The 23413-nt window shown below is 49.9% G+C and overlaps 1 protein-coding gene across 3 annotated transcripts in view; it reads right to left on the minus strand.

The window, feature by feature from the left end:
• Positions 1 to 23413, minus strand: part of Gsg1l (GSG1-like) — a 213914-nt gene that overhangs the window by 3339 nt on the left and 187162 nt on the right. For all 3 annotated transcript variants that reach the window (NM_001419662.1, XM_039094643.2, XM_063271351.1), the window contains exon 6: positions 11112 to 11182. In NM_001419662.1, coding sequence (NP_001406591.1) covers positions 11112 to 11182 — 71 coding nt within the window. The remainder of the gene's footprint in view (positions 1 to 11111; positions 11183 to 23413) is intronic.

The following is a 23413-nucleotide window of genomic DNA, read 5'->3' on the forward strand; positions in this document are numbered from 1 at the left end:
AGCCAGCCACCCCGTCACCCAGTCAGTCAGCCAGTCACTTGCCCTACCATCTCTCAGCCTTCCCATCCACCTCAGAGACAGGCTTCTCAAGCACCTAGGTTTTATGCCCCACCCCAGTATTGAGTATGGATCGGTGAGCCCAAGGCGACCTTGAGTATGTTGTCCCCACCCAACACTACCCACTGCCCTGCTCTTAAGAGACCTCATACATTGAAGAAAATAAAGCGCCTCCCCTCCCCTCCTGTACACCATTAGTTCTTAGACCTACCCCATCTTCCCTCAGGTATCTCTCCAAAGTTTCTCTGATATGCCCAAGCCAATCCTGTCACTCGTTGGGGACCACTTTAACTGTCCCAACACCTGCTGTCCAGTGGAGCCTTCTAGACAGAGTGTAAACTGCCCCCACCAATGGGGAGCCTGCCTCCCCTGCCAGACCAAAACTCTGTCTCCCTATAATATAGACGGGGCAGAGGCCAACCACAGACCAGCAGCTGGGCCAGCGTGGCAGCCATGTGGAGCTAGATGGGTCAACACTTCCTGATTCCCACCTTCTCCATCAAGAGACGTTGTACTCTGAGCTCCAGTGACTACAGCATCCTTTAGGGTCAGACAGCTCAGAGAGAACCCATCAGGGTGAGATTCTGAGCACATCACGGATACTTGCATACCTCTCCGGGCAGAGAGCTCATGGCCTCTCCATCCCCATGGGACCAGCCACTAAGAGCAGCTCGCTGGATGTAGAAGTTGGGAGGGGCACAAGATGTGTGTCATCTTGGTCTTTTGGCTTTTTCCCCTTCTGTTTTTAATATTCTTTAATGGTAGTGCTTTGTACATTTTGCTGTATTTTTAAAGGAGTGAAAAACACTTTGCAAACATTCTGGAATCATTTGGCCTTGGGGGAGGAACATTTGTTTTGGCCCCAGCTACCAAAACAGTTGCAGTCTTTGGATGAGCTTGTTGCTGAAATAAAGGTGTTTGAGTCCCCCCCTCCCCTCCACTTAATGAGTAGCAAATATTTGGTGCATAGAAAGGTTTGACTATTTTTCTAAATGAGTATTTAGAAATGACTATAGCTGCTCTCACAGGAGCCAGTAAGCAAAACTGCAAATGGAACAGAGAAAGTGTGTGTGTGTGTGTGTGTGTGTGTGTGTTTGTGTTGTATGTGTGTGTGTTGTATGTGTGTGTGTTGTGTGTGTGTTGTATGTGTGTGTGGTGTGTGTGTGTTATGTGTGTGTGTATGTGTGTGTGTGTGTGTGTGTGTGTGTGTGTGTGTGTGTGTGTGCTTTAAGGATGATCAGGCAGAATCTACCTCATTCCTAGAGATAAAAAGGGCTTTCTGACCCCTTGCTCTGGGTGGCCACCCCACCATAGACTGGGGCTCCCCTCACTCTCACCTCTTACCTCTTAGAAGGCACTCAGGGCCCAGAGCCATTGGCATTACATCCCATCATCCTCACAAAGCCCTCCACCCACCCCTCTTCTTTCCTGGTCTCTTCACTTTGAGGACAACATCAGCCAGAGAGGCCTTGTGCTCAGATTTAGGAATCCCAACTCAGCACTGCTTCTAGACCCAAGAACGTATCACAAGTGGGGACAGAACCAGCCCGTACCACTCCAACCAACATTTATCACAGGGAACCTGAGTTCAGATCTTCCAGAAGGTTCAGAGACACTGAAATTTTGGATTTCAATGTAAAAACCATCCAGTTTTAAATAAGAACTAAAGTGTTTAAAATATTTTCAGCCATATTATAAGCCACAGGTCCCTGATGTGACCCAAGGGACCTGTGTGGCCTGCTGTTTTCCAGCCTGTCTTTGTGGACACTGTCCTGTGGCTTCCCACACCCTGTCCTCCAGCTGGAAATACCCTCCGATGTATCACTGAATACTCTACCTACCCCTACTCCGCACCCCATCTCTCCTGTACTCGCTCCCCTGGGAAACACTGAGGGGCCCAAGGTGAAGGCCTCTTCTAGATCCTGCTCCCACCCCTATCCCCACTCCTGCCCTTCAGAGTAACTTACCTGGGGTGGGGCCATCTGCATGCCCAGATGGGAGCCCATAGCCCATTCCACTCTGCCTGGTCCAATCAAATCCTAAGCTGACATTTTCTTAAGAAGTAAAGCCAAGAAGTGGCACTGGGGGCTGCTGAACTTAGGGCGATCTCCTCCCACCACTCTATCCTACCTGTCTAGCCTTCTGTCTAGCCCCTCAGACCCCATCTTCTGATAATGCCCAAGGGGATAAAGCTATACTTAGGTCTGGTAGTTAGAGGTTCAACTCTATACTCTGTCACATACAAGCTATATAACATGTGTGTGTGTGTGTGTGTGTGTGTTTACATGTGTGGGTGCATGTGTGTGTGCATTCACATTTGGAAGATGTGTTTGGGTGAATGGGTACAGAAGCATGAATATGTGTGTGCACATGTACGCATGTATGCATGCGTGCCTGTGCGTATGTGTGTGTTTCTGTGTGGGTGCCCATACTTGAATGTGTGTATGTGTGTCTCTCATGGAGCCTGGAGCTCACCAGTTCTAGACTGGCAGCTGGTGAGCCCAGAGCTTTTTTTAAGTCCCTTACCCAGTACTGAGTTCCCAAGCACACCCCCATACCTGGCCTTTTCCTTTTTTACCTAGTGCGCTGGGTATCCATGGTAGGAGCTGAGACATCCTCTCAGCCCCATGCACATTTGTAAAGCTGTGTGGCTTTTGACAGGCAGCTTCAGCTCTTTGAGCATGAGCAGACAGAGGTGAGACACAGGAGTCAGAAACTGGCCCCGCACTGAGGTCTCTGGACGGTGTGGAAATAACGAGGTCCAAGTGTTCAATAGGACTGGGCTCCACACCTCTCTTCACAGATGGAGAAACAGGCTCTTAGTCAGAAAGAAATTGGCTCCAGCCCCACTGGGAGGGTTGGTAACATGGAGTTTTAATTTCCCCTTAGACGCCCCTTTCCCCTAAGCTTGGCCAAGCCTTGATGGGTACAAGGCTCTAGAAACATGATTTGTCATTACTTTTAATTGTCTTTCTTATTGTTTGTTTTTGAGACAGGGTCTCACTGTGCTGAGAGGCCAGCTTCAACCTTATGATCCTCCTGCCTTGGCCTCCTGAGTGTTGCGTTATAGGCCTGCTTCATCACACCCAGATCCTTTCTTTTAAATTGATATAAAAACATGGACACACACAATATCTGACCAGCACTGGCCTAAGGGCCCAGTCCGTCTGTGTCACACTCTGTTCTGATCTTTCCTGAGGGCACAAAGTTCCAGCAGCCTGTCCCAGGACCTGCTCCAGGGATTCGCCTACTTTTGTTCTTACAGAATGGGGAGGCCCTTCAAGACCAAGAATGTCAATGCTGTTGTTCATGGGGAAACTAAGGCATTTAGAAGGGAACTGACTTGCCTAGAATCACTTTGTGACTGGAAGAATGAGGATTTGGAGACCCCAAAGGTGGGCAGGTGGCTGGTTAGTGGACCTCATAGTTGCCCAGATTAGAGCATCTGAGACCTCACACAAGCACGTGTGTGTGTGTGTGTGTGTGTGTGTGTGTGTGTGTGTGTGTGTGTGTGTGTGTCACTGGTGAGGTGGGGGAGAGTGTTGACTAGATTGGGCAACACCCACTGTCCATGGTTCTGAAACCCACCCTCTAGGACTCAAGATCCCACTACAAGCTCTGGCACCTCTAACTAACATCTGCGCACAGCCGAGCTGAGGATGTAGCTTGGTTTACAGAGTGCTTGCTGAGTTCAATCCCTAACACCTTGTCAACTGGCTATGATGATACACACCTGTAATTCCATCTCTCTGGAGATAGAAACAGGAGGATCAGAATTTCAAGGTCATTCTTGGCTGCCCGGAGAGTTTGAGGCCATCCCAGCCAGACTACATGAGACCCCTTGTAAATGTAAGAAAAAAGGGAAAGACAGAGAAAAAGACAGACACAGAATGTGTGTGGGGTGGGGGTGGAGAAAGGATTTAAGGCTAGTGTTGAGGCACCTAGCTTTCGGGACCCAGTAGCTAGAGACACTATGATGTGTCAGATGGCCCAACATCAGTGTGGCTCTTACTTCGCCATCTACCTCCATCCATCATGAGGGGTTTCAGGTGCACCATGGCAATGCCAATATCAGCTTCCTCCTCGTCTCTCCTTTTAGGCTGCTTGTCAGAGGACAGAGGCCAACTCCACTGGGGGCACAGCAGGCCCTCAGCCACTGGCCAGCCCCATGCTGATGGTATATGTGTGTCAAATGAATATGTGATATGGGCTCAGGACAAGGACCAGGCTTAAGTGGACTCACCTGGGAAGGAGAGGATGAGGTCTGAGGAGGGTGGGTTTGTCTGCTCTGCCTGGGACCCTGGACCTCTGAACCATTACTAACCCTGTTCTCTTCCTCCTACTTGAGGCTACTTGATGCATCTTCCCCAGAACCACCAAGTACTTGGATCTTTTACTAAGCATGGCCCCAGTCACAATGATTGCTGGGTTACACATGTAGAAACCACTGCCTGCCTTCTAGATGCTTCCAGGGAGGGGACAGAGACAGGCATGGCTGTCAGAGACAGCAGCGCTACCATAGCTGTCCCAGTCACCCAGAACTAATTCTTGTCATCTGCACTCAGTGAGGCAAGTGCTGACTGTGGTTGTACCTGTCCACAGCTGAGGGACCGAGGCTCACCTGGGAGAAGTCATTTACCCAAAGTGTCACCACGGGGATTTGAACCCTAAACCCTAGACTCATGAGCACCATGATATACATCTTAATTGTCAGTGCACTAGACTGAGAATTGCCCAGGAGATCCGGGTGCCTGCGGGTGGGTTTCCAGGACCATTACATCATCATGGTTCTAACCTAGTGGATCCAGTTTTATTCACTGATGAAATATAAATCTGCATTTATATAGGGTGGAGTAAACCTGGAAAGGTGGAGCCGGCTTGAATGAAGTGGGTCACCGGCGAGAGCCATTCAAGGGGATTGTTGGCCTAGCCCCACACTATTTCTGCTGTCTGGCCACCGAAAGGAACAACTCTGCCCCACCAGGGTAGTCTACCATGATGCTCTGCCTCACTCAGTCTCAAAGCAATGGGGCCAAGCAAACATGGATCAACTCCTCTCAAACTGTGAGCCCGAATCGACTCTTCCTTCCATAGACTGTTTCTGTGAAGTGTTTTGTCACAGACATGGAAACCTAACGTATTCTCCCCTTCACCCTCACAGCACGGGACAGTAACGTAGAGACCTGCACGGCTCTCGATGCAGGACACCAGGCGATAGCGGCCACTCCCAGACTCTGCAGCTGGACTCTGCAGTAGCTCCAGGTTCTGTTGCAATCTGTTTACTGTCTTGTTAGAGGGCAGGGATGGGTCATTTCAGGCAGAAGAAACGAGGTGTAAAATAGATTCTTGGCAGCTTTTAGGAGGTGTGAATGCCCAGCAATCTTGTTATTGGAGGAAGGCAAGCAACACACAGTTGCAGAGGGAATCCAGGGCTGCACCAGGTACAGAGGACCACTCACCCTATCTCTAAGGCTTTAGGAGTCTGTCATAAGACACACCATCATCATAAGCCTGGATCCCACACATCTCAATTATATCACCCAGAATGCCCTCAAACTTCTGCCTCTCATCTGTGCTTGGCTTATAGGCATGGGCTACCCTGCCTTGCAGCAACCTATATTTTAATGAGAGTCCCCAAGTGTTTCTTAGCAACCAGCATGACTGGAATACTACTGCCTTGGATCAAAAATCAGACAAACAGAAAAGCATCGGCATGAATAGAGTTGAGCAGGCCTGTGACCTGGGCCAAGTGACAGTCTTAAGAGCCAGTTCCTTTGCTTCAAGACAGAATGCTCGTGACCTCAGAGGGACCAAATCAATATCTGAATTTCATGGGGACCTACTGTGTGGATGCACTGAACTACCACTGAATGACATCAGGTTCCTGTGCTGGTCAACACTCTGGTGGGAAGAGAGTAGAAATGAGCAAGTTAGCCCAGAGGTCAAAGAGAGGGAGTGAGTAGCAGGCAGGAGCCGTGGGAAGACGCCCCTGGGGGATGCCTTGCCACCCATGCCCTAGGCAGGGAGGTGCCTAGCTCCAGGGCTGGGAAGATGGAGGCAGGTTCATTTCTCAAAATGATGGGTCAAGGAGATTGACTCTAGAAGCAGCAATTTCCGCCTTCAAGTTGCTGAGCAGCCCAGCCTATGACCAAAGCAGACTGCTGTAGGCAGGAACCACCCTGCACTGGCTCTGTGACTAGTGGGCCCCAAGGGCACAGGCAACCTATTTCAAACACAGAAGAAGCCTGCTGGGAGCAGAGCCACATACCTACCATCCCAGTCCAGGTGGTGGAGACAGGACCCAGACCAAGTCAAGGTTTGAGGCCAGCCTGGGCCACATAGTGAAATTCTACCTCAGAACAAAATGCAGAACGCCAGCTTGAACATCATTCTCCCATTCTCCATTCGACTCTCCACCCCAGTGTGATATCACTATCTCCAGCTGGGACCCCTGACCTCCAGATGGCAGAGTCTCAGATGTCCTCAAGCTGCATGCCCGTTTGTGCCCGGGATATTGGCCTTGATATTTATTTTGAAAATATGGTCTGGTCTGCTTCCATTTTAATAATGGAAGCAACTCTTGCAATGTTCTATTGAATTTGATTTTGATCTAATCAAAATACCAAGTTGCTCTAGGCCCATAGAAAAGTCTTCCTTAAAATTCGTTGTGCTGTTCTGGGGGTCGGGGGGAGCTATGGCCAAAGCCCATCTAGACAGCGCTCCCACAAGTTGCCTCTGTGTCCTGAGAATGACAGGCTCTTGCAGAGTCCTGCCTCACAGACACACCTGGCAAATCAAAAGCTTGTCCCAGGCATCAGACTTGACAGGAGCCATGAGCTGCAAACCCCAATCACCCCAGAGGATGACACAGATACCCAGATCAGATGGCAGCATCAATTCCATCAAATGTCACATCTGATGTGCTCCCAAGCTAGCTGGTGGCACTGCAAAGCCCCAAAGGCAGATCTCAAAGGCAGCTTCTCCTCGGAGCAAGAAACTGTGGCAGAATCAAATCATAGAAGGACCAGGGGAGAAACAGCAACTTTAGCAGTAGTTAGAAGGGAAAGAAAGTTTATATAACTCTTCCTGTCAGAGTAGCTGCTCCGGGAGGAAGTTGTGGGAGATGATCGGAGATGCAGAGGCAACAGCTGAGCGCCAACTGCGTGGTACTTGCTGAACTGGGTGCTTGGGCTAGAGACAGACAAGATGGATGAGGTGTTTATCAGAGAGACGCGAGAAATGGGTAGTGGGGGCCATGATAACACGGTGAGTTGGGGAGGGTCAGACGCTGGGAAGGAAAGAACATGGCACCCAGGAAACCAGTCCACAACTCAGGAGACAAAGCAAACCACACAAGGCTTTAGAGGGAGCGCATCCACAAGTGCAAAGGTCGCAGGAAGAGAAAGCGCTTAAATGTGGTGTAGCACTGCTAAAGTGGCAAGAGGGAGGAGGATCATGAAGTCGGGGTCCCGGGGCCTGAACTGGAGCCCTCGGTGAACAGAAACATTTACGCGCTGAGCTGGGTTTCATCACAACCTGGATTATGTGAGGTCTCTGCTCAGCAGAGTTGCCTGGTAATTCTTCCTTCTTACGTCTGGATCAGCCATCAAAGAGCTAGCAGGCAGGAGCTTTGCAGAGCGCACACCGCAAGTGTTTAATAATGTGGCTCCCTGACACCCTCCTCCCCCAGCCTCCTGCCGGCAAGCTGTGCCCGGCAGGAGCTGAGCAGCTGCTTCATGAGGAAATATTGCAAAACTCGCCCAGGCGGTTCCAAAATATTTTCTGGGCAGCAACCCCACAGCCGCTAAGAGGCCGGGTTTGGGGGACTGGCTGCTTCTCTAGGTTGTTAGCGCTCGTCTCTTGCTGGGTTCCCATCCTCAGGACCCAGCCTGGGGACATGGGTCCACACAGACACTTCCTCCACACTACTGAGCCTGCATCCCCTCTGCTGCTGCCTGACTATGATATTGCATAAGCCCAGTCTTTCAGTTTGCTGAGGCAGGGTCTCACCGTGCAGTCCAGGCTGGCCTCTAACTTATGATCATCCTACCTTGGCCTGTGAATACTGGGATGCCGGGAATATGTCACCATGTCAGGCCAGACCTATTCTTGGCCTCTTAGGATTCTTTGTCCTGTCTTCTACCTGGTTGAGTTGACTCAGTGAGTGAGAGAGCTCATCCTCTCTAGCTCCTATACTGTGCCCTAGATAAGGTGCCACACCCTGATGTCTCTGATTAGTGGGGACTCCATAGTAGCTTTTGCCACACTGTGCAGTAACAGAATGGGCCTTGCTGCCCTACAGGCATGAACACTTGTCAAGGTCCCACAGATGGCCTTGCTTGTCACTCTGCTCCTGGGGCCCAGAGGCACATGAGTAGGGATGAATGAGTGAGTGAGTAAATAAGAGAGTGAGTGCATGAGTGGGTAGGCAGGTGGATGGGTGGATGAGTGGATGGAAGGGTGGATGGATGGATGGTTGGGTGGCTGGGTAGATGGATGAATGGGTGGATGGGTGGGTGGATGAGTGAGTAGATGGGTGGGTAGATGAGTGGATAGGTGGGTGGATAGGTGAGTGGATGGGTGGATGGGTAGATGGATGGGTGGATGGATGGGTGGATGGGTGGGTGGGTGGATGGGTGGATGGATGGATGGGTGAATATGTAAAGGAACAAATAAATGCCTCTCATGGCCTCTTTAGAGAAACCAATTCCTTCCCTGCTTTGACATGGGCATCCATCCTCAGTACTCATGGTGGTCCCAGAAACCCCAGGAGCACAGACATCTCTATCTGCCCTAATGGACACTGAACAGGGATGCTTGGGAACTGAGACTTTCTTCTTCCCTGTGAAGCCAGGGTGGAGAAAGCCTTCCCTACTCAGTGACTGGAGCCCTTGGGCACAGATCCCTGCACCTGCCCTCCTCCAGAGATGATCTTGTAGTCTCTCAGCACCAACCATTCAGTTCACATTCCCACCTATGAACCCGTGATCTCCTCCATCCACCTTCTCCCTCAGAGATGCCCCCACAGGCGCTAGACTCAACACCTGCAAAGCCTTGAGGCTTCTTACCAAACTCTTCCATTGGTTGTGACACACACCTTTCAAGTCTCTTGCATAAGTTCTGGGTGACCCTAGGGCTCTTCCCTCCCTACTCTTGCTCTAACGTGTGTGATCATGGGCACACACCTGCTGAGTGCCAACCAGAGACATCATGGCTCCTCACTCCGGTAGCCCCTACCAGTAACCTGGAGACTTCCTGTCACAGAAGGGACAGTATAAGGCCTGCATCACTGCCCTGATGTTCTCAGCTAGAACCAATTGCTTGCCTCTTCCTTGAGTGCCATCCCCATTCTAGCTTGTGGTGTCTGAACCCCCCAAGCAAAATGAATTTCAGTGGATGCAGCCTGTTATTGTCATTGTGAGAGAGTGTGTGTGTGTGTGTGTGTGTGTGTGTGTGCCATGTGTGTGTGAGAGAGAGCATGTGTGTGAAAGTATGTTTAAGTGTGAGTGTAAGAAAGACAGTGTGTATGTGTGTGAGAGTGTATGTGAGTATGTGTGAGAGGGTGTGTGTATGTGTGAGTGTGTGTATGTGTGAGTGTATATGAGAGTGTGTGTGAGTGTGTATGTATAAGAGTGTGTATGCATGTGAGAGTGTGTATGTGTAAGAGAGATTGTGTGTGTGAGTGTGTGCATATGTGAGTGTGTATGAGATTGTATGTATGGAGGTAAGAGAGACATTGTGTATGTATGTGAGTGTGTGTGAGAGTGTATGTTATGTGTGAGTGTGTGTGAGCATGTGGGTATAAAGAAACAGTGTGTGTGTATGAGAGAGAATATGTGAGTATAAGAGAGACAGTGTGTATGTGTGTGAGTGTGTGTGAGAGAGAGTGTGTATGAGAGACAGTGTGCATTGTGTGTGTGTGTATGTGTAAGAATGTGTATATATGTGAGTGTGTGTGTGAGATTGTATGTTTGTGTGAGAGAGGTTGTGTGTGTGAGAGTGAGTGTGTGCATATGTGTGCACACGTGCATGCATGTGTGAGATATGTCAGGGTCTGATCCCAGAGAAGCCCAGTCTGATTCAACCTGACAACGCCATCAGCAAGCTCCCAGATCTGTGCTTCCACATGGTCACACGCAAGCTACCATCATGTTCCCCAGGAAAAGGGGGCTTACTCCAGCTTCCAGGCTGGCCTGCCTGCGGCTAGCACAGTCCTCTACCTCTGACCCTGAGCTTACTGCAGAGACATGCGCATGGACAGAAAGGTCGACAGAGTCCTACAACAGATGAGGCTCCAAAGGAAGATAGATAGATGGTAGATAATAAGTGGAGAGATAGATGAGAGGTGACGGGTATATAGATGGATGGATAGACAGACAAGCAGGCAAACAGACAGACAGACACAGATACAGAGAGACAGATGAGCACATACATAGACAAAGAGAGACAGAGAGTGCTGAGAGTAGAGGGCTTGGGCTTTACGTCCCGCTCCCAGCACTCCTGGCCTTCAAGCATAGAGACTTGGGTATAGACAAGCCTGCAGAGCAGAGAGAGGTGTGTGCTAACTAGCAAGCTGCTCTTCCTCTCTGAGGCTTAATTCACTTACCTGCTAGGCTCCCTGCCTGTGGGAGTTAGGAGTTAGGGAATTATGGAAGTCTGAAAAGCACCCATATGGGATGAAGCTGGCAGGGGAAAGTTGCTCACTGAGCTGTAACTGCCTCACCTGCCGTCTTTGGCAGCTCCTTCTTTTGTGATGTGGGAAACACTCTCGGCTCTGCCTCCCTTTGGCACTGGAGCTGACACTAGTTCTCATGGCTGCCCTGCGTCCTTCCTAATGTGTCCGTCAGAGTGAGGCAGATGAAGTGAATGTGCTCGGAGCCCCCAAGCTAATCTGTCCAGTGTTCTCCCTGCCTTGGTGGATCCCGCCCAGAGCTGATCTCAAAGGCCACTAGTGAAGTCAGCCAGGCCTGGAGCTGCCAGACTCTGCTTCCCTTCTGTGGTGTGTCTGGGGGAGGCTACTGGTACAGCTCCCTGTCCACCACGTGAGCACTTACGGGTGGGGTATCTCTCGTGGCGGCAGGCAAGGCGGAAGTCTTCCTCTTCACTCACGTCCCCCTTCTCAATCCTGGAAAGAAACAAAAGAAAGCCCCAAGGCTGGAATGAGAGGGTACCCAGGGCTGGAGGAGCACCATGCCAACTTTCAGCATAGCTTTCTACCTGTTGCCCACACCCTGAGATATGGCTTCCCCCTTTTCCATTTTCCTTTTTCCATTTATGGAAAAGAAACTGAAGCATTCAAGGGACAATTGGGTTGCAAAGCAATCACCAACCATTCACACAGCCAGGCCTTTTACACACACACACACACACACACACACACACACACACACACACACACCACATGCACGTACACCCTCATGTGTGCACATGCACATGGACTCACATACATGCACATGGAGAGGAGGAGAAGAAGAGGATAGAGAGGGAAGGAAAGAGGGAGACAGAGACAAACGGGACGCACTATACACATATATGAATAAAATTAATTCCTGTCAGAAGGTTGCTTGTGCCAGCCCAGCAGGTCTCAACTTGGCTATTGCTAGAAGTTACCCATTAGGAGTTTTAAGCCCCATGTGGGCCTTCCATCCCTAAGCTCCTGGGCTTTAGTTCTCGAAACAACTGTAGAGGTGCACTGGTGGTTGTCATTACTGACTGCAGAGACCACGATGTGGCGGCTGCTGTTACTTAATATGGAAGAAGCCGCAGTGGAGCAGCTGCTTTTATCAATGCAGCAATGACAACCACTGCACCCACCAAACACATAAGGAAAACGAGGCAAAGGGGAGCTGGGTGCTACAGACACACTGCCTGGTCACTGCTGAACTGAGGTCCACAGTTCATCCCACCCCAGTGTCCCAGATCCTCAGATGTCCAAAGCCTCACTTGGATCCTGTGTTTTCCTGCCACGGCCCTGCAGAGGCAGCAGATAGGGGCCTGCACTGGAGAATCTGCCACACGGACTGCACAGAAACTGGCTCTTTCTAGAATGGCAGCAGAGGAGGCTGAGACCGGAGCATCATGAGTTTGAAAGCAAAGACCTTGTCTCAACAAAGGTTAAGAGGAGGGAAGAGAAAAGCAAAGGGAGTTGTGGCGGGGGGCAGGGGGAGTGCTGAGGCCCAGCAGGGCTAGCCTTTGTCCAGGTTGCTGGGTCAAACATCATCTTGTCCTCTAAGCCTCCACTGGTCCCCACACAGGAGCTTCCAACCCTGGCTGCTCCTGGCCATGACATCCCCTAGGGACATCAAGCTCATGTTTGAAAACAACTGCAAACGTCACGAGATGACCCATCTATGATTTGAGCAGAAATTTCTTGGGAAATAATTTTGTTTTGCATTCTCCTTTTAAAGGATCATGTGAGCCATCACAAGAGATACAGAAAGTGTCTTGAAGGACTGACAGGGCTTGGTGGAACCCACACTCTGATGGGTGGCAGGTGGGAACAGGCACATGGGATGTGGCACATACACCTTCAGGCCTCAGGTTCTTCTGAGTTGTGGCTCTACCTTGTTCTGGCTGCTTAAGTCTGTACATGTCTTCTGTCCTTCCCATGTCTCCCATGTCCCCTGTCCCAATTCCTTCATCCACTGGGTGGGCATGTAGTACCTGTTGCCTAAGGCTGTGTGTGGCCAGCATAGGACAAACTCACCCATCCAGAACTTCCGTCACCATTTGCCCTCATTATTCCCATAGCTGACAGTCTTCTTGTCATCAGGGACACACTCAGTGTCACCACGAAGCTCCAGTTACAGAGAAGTGTTCCTTTACTACATCAGCCCATGTGTCCTTCTTCCACCCCAGTTAGCTCTCTTGATGACTTTTGAGACAAGATCCCATTATATAGCCTGGCACTGAATGTGAGATCCTCCTGCCTCAGCCTCCTGAGTGCTAGGATGACAGGCCTGCTGTGCCTTGCCTGACCCAACAGTCATGTTTTGAAGGAAGCAGAGGAAAGACTGAGCTGTCGGCACTCTGGTGCAGCCAGGGTCAATGGACTCACTGGTGATTATGCACAACCTCCTGCCCCAGAAGCCACTGAATTGCTCTATCCAGGCCCAAGGGCAGTCATGGCCAAAGCTGAGAGCAGTGTCCAGAAAGCAAACGAGCCACAGGGGAGGGTGGTAGTGCAAAGGGACCCTGGCTCTCAGAGAGGGAGAAGAACCCAGTGCACAGTAGACCTCTGTAGACCGAGTCTTCTCACGTAGTTAGATGGGCTACAGCCAAATGGGACCAAGATGGTCAAGGTGGGCAGGGACCCATCATCAGCTTTGCCTCATTCCCTGCATGGCCTCCATTGTACAATATCCCATCAGAGCCATCCTCAAAGTCAGCTTCCCTTCCCTGACCCCAGGTCAGTTGTTTTCAGCCGCAGCCTCCACTATTTGGCTCTGTGCTTCCTGTGAGAAAGGTCTTCTTCCTCTCCATTTTCTATGTACCCCTGTGCACACATACCAGGTAGGCCTGAACTTCCCAGCGGTATCAGCTAGAAGAGCCTGCACTGGCCACCATTTCTGTTCTGAAGATGTTTGCAAACAGAATAATTTCACACCAGCAAATCAAAAGAAAAGAACCCCCTCTCTTTCATACACACACACACACACCACCACCACCACCACCACCACCACCACCACCACCACCACCACCACTACCACCACCACCATCATCAGAATAACAGGAACTAACAATCATTGTTCATTAATAGGTCTCAACATCAATGGACTCAATCCTTTAATAAAAAAAAAAGACATAGGCTGACAGACTGGGTGCATAAACAGGATCCATTATCCTGCTGCACATGAGAAACACACCTCAGCAATAAAGATAGACATTACCTCAGAGTAAAGGGCTAGCAAAAGGGTTTCCAAGCAAATGGACCCAAGAAACAAGCTGGAGTAGGCATTCTAATTATCTAATAAAATAGACTTTCAACCAAAAGTAAGCAAAAGAGAAGGGGAAGGACACTTCGTACTCATCAAAGGAAAAATCCACCAAGGTGGCATCTCAATTCTGAACACTTTAAGTAGTCCCTGCCCAACCACTGACCCTTGCTGACCACATTGCCACCTGGGATCCTGGGGTTGGTATCTGCTCTGTTTCACAGCCCAATGTTTTCCAAATTTAATGGGCACAGATATTACCCAAAGGCACAATTATGTAGATTCTGAGCGACTGGTCTTGAGTGTAGGGTTAAATTATGCTTTTCTCATGGGCTCTATGGAGACTCATACTGTGGGCTGAAAAATCCCATTGAGTCTGAGAACAACAGCTAGGCCTAGATCTCCTGGCTTTCCTGTAATGTAGGGTCTGCAGGAGGGGAGTTTCCTCCAACTGTTTCTCTGTCCAGCTAGTTGGTAGGAAGAAGCTGAGTTGTTTAGAAAGTGTCATTTCTTCCAGATGTTGCTTCCGGTTTTTCCTCCCACACTCCCTCCATCATTTCTTACTCTGAAGACCACCCTCTGCTCTCTGTTCTCCCTTCCAATGCTGGTGTGGATCAGCTGTGTCAATCTGAGCAATGTGATGGTGTTGTGATCTTCTGGGCAGCAATCTCTAAATCCCGGGGATCACACAACTCCCAGAAATGACATTTCAAAGGACCCTAACCTGGAGCAGTGCCCTGCAAGGACCCTGAGAAATCCCATCAAAGCCTCCTCAAAGGTAGATCTGAGACTCCAAAGTTATAGATCCAGAAGACAGCCTCAGAGGACAAAAAACACATTGATTTTAAATGGTCAATTTAGAAGGGGATGAAGAATAGAATTAAAAGAAATAAGTGGCCCGTAGATGGTAAATTAAGATTCCATAACATCCCACCAAAAGGGCAGTTCCAAGAGAAGGAGAACCAGATGGGTTTTAAGATACTTCATTTTCTAATTTTTTCCCTTTCTTTTGCATGATGAGTCATTTAGAATATATGAGGAAAGAGCATTTTCCCACTGTGTTCATGTTCTGGCCTGGTCTTTAGGAGTGCTTTATTTTGTCTCAGTTTCTGCAAAGAGGCAGGCAGACATCTTGCGAATGGCAAGGGTGAAAATACATGAGGTCTCCAGCATTAGTCCCATCAGAACACCGTCTTCCATGCCATCTTTGAAGCCTCCACAAGTTTCCTCCTATTGCAAGTCCCCAAGGATGGTGTAATGACCTCCTCATTTGTGTCAGAAGACCCTTCCACCATCCTGAGGACTGTCCCATAGGGAATGGGCACAGCCAGCAGTCCGGAAGCCATGTTACCTGTGGTATGATCATGTGCTCATGCTTAGATGCCCAGAGCGCAAGCAGATCAGAGACACTGGGGAAGGCAAAGAATGAGGCAGAACACGTGGCAAGCCTGGGGCATTCCCATGATGTCCTGGAAGTCCCATCAGTACTCTGGGTGAAGAGGTGGGGCCATTATACTGATCATTTCAGAGTGTTGCTGAGCAATGGCTACTGGAAGAATTGATTCTGGAGTAAAAAATGGAACACGTTGGGGGATTGCCGGGTTCACCTAGGTGAGTATGAGGTGACTCAAGCCTGTGTGAACTACAGCTATCCCCACTTATCTACGGAAGGTGCTCTGAGACTCCAGTAGGTCCTGAAGCCCAGGGCTGTGCCAAATCCTATACAACACTGCTTTCCCTCTGGATACACCCATGGAAAACTTAATTCATAACTCAGACACAGTGAGAGATCGACTTTAAGATCTGGTAATAAAACATTTAAAAAAACTTTTATTTTGAGACACAGTCTCACTATGTAGCCCAGGCTAGCCTTGAATCCACAATATTTTTGCCTCCACTTCCCAATGCTGGGATTATAGGTTTGTGCCTAGCTAAAAATAAAAATAAAAATAAAATAAATAAAAAAACACTTAGAACAACAAGAAGCAAGAAATAAGGAAACACTGTCAAATCTTTAATTCCAACTGTCAGGAGATAGAGGCAGATGGATCTCTGTGTGTCCAAGCTGGCCTGGTCTACATACAGAGCTCCAGGATACCCAGGGTAGCATAGTAGAATGCTGTTGTGTATGTATGAGGGGAAGGGCAGTATTTAAAACTGATGACTTGCTGGCTTCTGTTTCATGGGTATCTGAAGCTGCAGAGGTGGCACATAGGTAAGAGAGGCTGTGGTGCTTTAGGCACCAAGGAGTGGAACTATTTGAGAAGGATCAGAAGGATTAGAGGTGTGGCCTTACTGGAGGAAGTACGTCACTGGAGGTGAGATTGGAGATTCAAAAAGCCCAAGTCAGGCCCAGTGCCTCTGTCTGCTGGCTATGGATCAGGATGTAGCTTTCAGATCCCGCTCCAGCACCATGCTCCCTGCCATGATGATAATAGACTAAGCCTCTGAAACTGCAAGCCAGCCCCTAATTAAATGCTTTCTTATAAGAGTTGTCTTGGTCATGCTGTCTCTTCACAGCAATAAAACAGGGACTAAGGCAGAAGTCTAGTTTGGCTGTGATGAGAATTCACTGGTCTTGGGCTAAGACGAGCTGTGGGACCGGGGCCCAGCTTTCACCAGCTTGGACATCTGCAAAAGAAACATGCAACTGGGACAGAGAACCAAATACACTGCACTGAGTTTGGAGGACAAGCACGTGAGTCTAGCCGTGTTGATGGGCAGTAACTTCTAGAAGCTAAAATCGGAAGTATTATAAGTGCAACAAGGAGTGGGCTTCTGAGATGTGGGTGTCCTCAGCCATGTGGTCAGTGAGGGAAGAAGAGGAGGGCTCACTGTGCCAAGGGCCCATGGGCACCTAGCAATACCAAGGAGAGGAAGGAGGGTGGGAAACGAAGAAGATGGTACCCGTGTCCAAACTCTGAGTGATCTTTGTGGGTGGTCAGTTCTGTCTCAGTTGCTACACTGCTGTGCTCAAAGAGTCCTACAGATGCCCTGCAAATGAAAAGGGCAGAAATCACCCCCTGGGAAAACATCAGGAAGACTAAGAGGGGGGACTGTTGGTTGGGGTTGCCTGAAGCGGGGGCTACAGAACCAAGACAGTAGATCTTGAAAGCCAGGACTGGGCAGAGTGTGTTGTACGGGCTACTGAGAGTGCCTTAGTGGGTCGAGGAGGGCCTGGGAGACAGATTGGCGTGGGTAGTGTCATGAGTGGGAAGTGAGGATGGGAGAAAGGCCTTCCACACAGCCCAGTAGCAAGCAGAAGAAGGATTGTGGTGCTGGGGTGGACTCAGAACAACCTTTGGGGCTGCTGAGATGTTTGGCCACTGAGCTGGCAGAGGTACCCTTCACCCCACAGGAATGACAATGTCATGCAGGTCCCTGACAAGCAGGGCAGCTTGTTTTGTGACTGTCTGAGAAACTCGGTGAGATCTGGCTTCAGGGGGGGGCTTATGCAATGGTTTTTACCCCATATGACACAACGAGAAAGGAGACTCACTCAATGTGTCTACACTGGGAAGAGGACTAATACAGAGAAATGGTGACCTCAACTCCAACCCCCAAACATCCATCTTCGAAGTCCTGAAAGGAGGTGTGGTTTAAGGTATGGTCTGTCTGCCCATCTGTCCATCACTAACCTGTCATTGTTTGGGCTCTGGACTAGGCTGGGCAGGTGCTTAATAAGCCCTCAGTACCCTGTGAAATCTCTCCCTAGGAGACAAGCAGGTCCCTGGAAGCAGCAGCCTTCAGCATGAGAATCCCAGGAAATGCCAGTTCCTTGGGGCCCATTGATTTAGTAGTCAGATAGTCAACAGAGAGACCCAGAGTCTCTACTCTTCTGCTAGGAGTGGTTACAAGATAAAAAACATCCACTTGAAGGATGCCACATACCTCTTCCTTATGGGGTAGTATTATTCTCCCTGCACAGAAGGAGGTCTCTAAAGGCTAACAGGGAGCTAGAGAGGATGTTCCTACTAAATCTGCAGCTGCTGTCACCTCATGACCAGGCTAGGAGGTAGGACACAGTCACTCTCCAGCCAGACAACAGGACTCACCAGAGGTGAAGCAACTGGTGAGGGGACTCACACCTCACACACCCAGGGTCATTCTATTTGTTTTCTCGCATATGTATACATACATATATGCTGTGTGTGTGTGTGTGTGTGTGTGTGTATTTGCAGTACTAATGATTAAACCTATGTCATTTATTTATTTATCCATTCATTCATTTATTTTGAGATAGGGTTTCACTATGTAGATCAGGGTGGCCTCAAACTTACAGAGATCCACCTGACTCTGTTTCCCAAGTGCCAGGGCTAAAGCGTCTGCTATGACATTCAGCTCTCTCTTTTTTAAAATTTAAATTTATTTATTCTTTTTTAAAGTCAGTCTTACTAAGTTGCTCTTAAACTTACTCTGTAGGCCAGACAGGCTTTGAACTTGCCGTTCTCACCCTCAGGAGTATCTGAGCTCACTATTTCTGCCACCAAGCCCAGCTTACAGACTCAATTCAAAGTCTGATTCCACAAGGATTCAGGGCTCGGTGCAGGCAGAGAGCTAGAAGGGCGGCTGCTATGGGAAACCCCAGCTGACCTGCTTCTAATTAACAACGCTTGCACTACAGAGCCCTTGTGCATCCATGCGCTGGGACATGCTGGAGAGCAAGAGCAAACTCCCTTCAGAAGGAAAGGCTGACACACAGCGAGCCGAGGAATGAGCATGTGCTATGAGTCATCAGAACAGCCGAGAAGCAGGAGGAAAGCCGGTGGCAGGAGGCTGCCTCGAGTGGGAGCGTCCTCCCAAGCAGCTCTGGGCTCTTCATAGGCTACTGCATCCACAGGGAGGCAGGCTGCTTGTTCAGTGCGGCTGAATTCTCTCCAGGGTCTGACCCAACAGGTCTTATTTTCTCTCACGTGCTGTTACCAGATCTGTGTATTTAACTATTCAGGAGAACCCCTGATCTGCAAATGTTTGCCTACCTTCAGCAGTTCCCACCCACTCCCCAGGAGGCCAATTAAGACTCCCTCCTTGGGGACAGCTGGCAGTCAGACAGTGGGACTCTTGAATTCTGGGGGCTTCGCAGACTTGGGACATACCATTTCCAGGGGCTGGGTCAGCCAGCCTGGTGGTATGACCTGCCCTCTTCTGTGAGAATGACATATGTTAACACATGTGCACATACATGTGGTACATGCACACACACACACACACACACACACACACACACACACACACGCACACCACAATGTTTCAAAGTCCCTAGCCATTCAGAACCTGCTTAACAGCCCCTCACACCTTTGAAGGACTCTCGTTGAGAAAATTCCAAAAGGACCTCGGGTGACAGTATGGATGACATAGGGAAGAGACAGCCCAGGCCTGTCTGCCCAACAGCTTCCCAGAGCAGCAACCTCAGAAAAGTAGATAGGGTGGGATGCAGACTCCTCTCCTGATGGTGGCAATGGGGGTAGTCGGAGCCAGATGCTCACACTTCCCGGCCTGCATGCACCTGCCCTGCCTGCCTCTCGCACTGCGGAGTCTCCACCTGGAGACTCCTCAGCACCCTCCTCTGAGTAGCCAAGGCTACTCTATTCCTGCCACATAGTAGTCATCAGGACTGAGATTAAATGCCATGGTGACTATGTGGCCTGGGATGGCATTAGCCAGCTGTGTGGCCTTGAACAAATCACAGCACCCCTCTGGGCCTCAACTCGGCATATGTGGAGTAGGGACAACACCACTTTTACCCGCACCTCCTAGAGATTCTGTGGGAATCAATGAGTCAGCCACACTTGGGGTGTTTAGAGGGTGTGGGTCAGGCTGAGCTGTTCCAAGATTAACAACCCATCTGAAGCCCTGTTCTGCCTCTATCCTAAGCAGGTGGTTTCCAAGCTACACTCAGAGGCCCAACAAGGCCATTAGGAGAAGGGACAAAATCAATCTCTCTCTCTCTCTCTCTCTCTCTCTCTCTCTCTCTCTCTCTCTCTCTCTCTCCCCCTGCCCCCCCCCCCGTCTCCCTTTTCCTTCCCTCTCCCCCTCCCCTCCCCCTTTTCTTCTCATGCCAGGCCCTGAGTCAAATGCACCACAGGGGAACAAAATGTCAGCATTTCCAGATGCCAAGGGCTCTGGATTCTCTTCATGTGCAAAAGACACAGGCCCAGAGTTGTCTGCTGCCTAGAGCCAAGTCACACAGCAGCGAAGAGCCCGATCCAACCACAGCACCCTCTGCCCCTCTGCTTCCCAACGGCTCTCCTTCTGTGTGTCTCTCAGCTGCCCTGCGAAAGCCATGCAACAAAGCCATGTGCTCCGAGCTGCTTGTAGGCAAAGAGCTGGGGGGTGGGGTGGGGGAGAGGAAGGAAGAAAATAGAACAGAGCAGCAGAGCTGAAACATTCTCCTCGGAGGGAAGGGAAATCAAATTTGATGAACCTCTGCATAATGTTAAGTTATGAATGTGCAAAGTGATATTCCACACGTATGCCGGGAAGCACTCATCACGAGCCAGAGCCATTGGGGCTTCAGGAACTGGGTCTTGATGAGAGCTGCTGACAGGGTGGGGTATGCATAGTCTGAGCTGCTCCCTCCCAAGTGTAGAATGCAATTTCCCCAGTTGGATCATATCGAAGTGTAACGCGTAGTTGTAGTGTTAATGGGGCATCGGGAGCTTCAGGCCATTCACCACAGCACTAAGCACTGAAGGCTGCCCGCCTTGGGTCCTGGCTACTGATGCTGGGCTGGGACAAGCTCTTGAGCATGTTGGGAACCAATGGCCTCCTCTCTGCCAGGACACTGTCTACAGATAAGGAGACTGGAGTGAAATGCCTGGCAAGAGGGAAGCAGCATCCAGAGCTCCCAAGGGTCACCAGATCACCAGGAAAGCACCTCACGAGTTCTCACTGGCACATTCCTGGAGACTTGGAGTGCCTTAAGTGGTACCAGGTGATACTAACCCCATCGTAAGGATGCAGGGTACACATGCAGAAGAGTGACCAGGAAGAGGGGTGAATTGTTATGTACCCCAGGGAGAGCACCATGAATGCAAAAGCCCAGAATAGGGCAGACTTGGAGTACCCGTGGGAGAAGGGATGAGAGGCAGAGGAAAGACCAAGGCAGAGAAAGATCTAGAATAATCACACGGGGGCCGATCCTCCACTCTATGTGGCATGCATGGTCTGACTCTACTTTAAAAAGCCTCTGGCCCATCTTCTTCCCTCTGGTCCTCTACCTACCCTGACGGTGTGCTTCTGGGGCTGCTCAGTTTCACCCACTAAGAGCTTTGCTTTTACCTCTGTCTCAGCCCCCTCTCCCCACACCCAAGGACAGGGTATAGGGCTTATCTGGAATGTGGCTTTAAGAAATGCAGGAGAGGGGCTGGGGATTTAGCTCAGTGGTAGAGCGCTTACCTAGGAAGCGCAAGGCCCTGGGTTCGGTCCCCAGCTCCGAAAAAAAGAACCCCCCCCCAAAAAAAAGAAACGCAGGAGAGGAGAAAGGGGCAGGGGAGGAGGGAAGGATCAGGGAAGGTGTTCTCATGAGCAGGCTGGCACTCAGGGCTTGGGTCCTGCTCAGTGTGGTTTCTCCTGTGAGTAGGAGGCCCAGGCCTTCTTCCACCACTGCTGACAGCCTCCTGGACATTCTAGAAAGCACCATGCCTTTGAGAAGGCTGATTCCTGAGTCTCCCACATCAGCAGTAAGAGCCCCCAACACTCCCACATACACTGTCTGTGAACACTGGGCAGATGTGCCCACAGTTTCAGGACACCTATGTAGACCCAGGCAGATCCCTAGGTTTGATGCTGAGTCAGCTTCTTCCCATCAGGTGGCCTGATTCTTGGGGACATGGCCAGTTCTGAATAGGCTCGGCCTCTGAACTGCACAGACTTGAGCCCATTTCCTTCTTACTGTGCAGCTTTAAATGAGGATCTTCACACCTCTGAGTCCCATGTTCCTCATCTATCAAAGGAAGCTAGTAATGCCCAATGGGAGGTCTCAAGTATGCTGTTAGATGCCAGACACAGGACCTAGCACAGCTATGTGAGACAGCCATAGCTGGATGGCTGTCTGGGATTCCACTCAACGGAAGGTGGCGTGGGCTTTGGTGAAGCTCAGTAGTGGGAGAATGGTATTGGCATACATGAGACCTTGGGCTCCGTTCCCGGCACTGGGGGGAAACTGATGCACCCAGGGGAAACACTGGAGTGGAGACCCCAGGCCCACATCAGCTATTCTTAGACTCCTACAGATTCCTGCACCCGGCTCAGGCAGGATGGTCTGTGTGTGGCCAGGATGTGAGGCACCTCTGCCCCTGCCTCTGCTGTCATCAGCTCCCACCTGCCTAGAAGTAGACAAGAGTTCTGAGGGGAGCACTGGCCCTGACTGGGCGGACAGCTTCCTCAGCATGCAGAAAGCAGTAATGAGAGCAGCACCTCCTGTGGCCCAGAAGAGATCCCAGCAAAGCTGGGCAGGGAGGCATTGGATTGTAGCCAGCCTACAGGAGTGACTGTGGATGGAGCTAGGAAATAAGAGGAAAGAACGAGGTGGGCTCAGAACCCCTAAGCTGGGACTAGACAGGGGGTGGCCTAATTCATCCTCCACCCATCTGCCGCCCATCCTGTCCTGTATTTCTCCCTCCATGAATCCATCCATCTGACTCATCTACCCGTTCGCCTTCCTACTTACCCACCTACCTAGCTATCCATCCACCCAGTCACCTACAAATCCAATCACTCAATTATCCATATTCATCCAGCAATGTACCTATCCATCTATCCATCCTCCCATTTATCGGTGTATCTCTGCAACCCCTACCTATCTATCTATTCATCTACTTATCTACCAGCTCCCTTTTCTACCCACCCATTCACATATCTGGCCATATATTTAACCATCTATCCATCTATCTGCTATCCAGTCATCTACTCATTCACCTACTTATCCAGATGTAACCTTTCAACTGACTGTCTATACATACATACATACATACATACATACATACATACACACACACACACACATCCATCCATCCATGTATCCACTTATCTATCTAGCCACCCATGCACTATTTGTTGTCATCTACATTGTTCCCATATCACTTCCAGAGACATAGGTAATTAGGTGTTGTTCCTGACCTTGAGAAGTCTTCAACTTCCGGTGGCCATCACCAACTCTGCTGCCAATCCCTTCTTACAGCACTGTTACGATACTCAAGAAGGAGACCATGGTTCAGCCTCCTGATTGCAGTTGAAATAGCCTGGGGCTGAATGGCTACCACTCACATGTTGTTTCATTTTGAGTTTACTATAATCTGGTCATATAAGTCCTGAGCAATCTTATGCCCACAAAACATTCGATGTCCCAGAAATCTGAAAGTCCATAACCTATCTTACCCAGTTTGTCCCGCCTCCAAGATCACCTTAATCAGACCATTTGT

Source organism: Rattus norvegicus, chromosome 1 (assembly GCF_036323735.1).
Source record: "Rattus norvegicus strain BN/NHsdMcwi chromosome 1, GRCr8, whole genome shotgun sequence".
In the NCBI taxonomy this organism is placed as follows: Eukaryota; Metazoa; Chordata; class Mammalia; order Rodentia; family Muridae; genus Rattus; species Rattus norvegicus.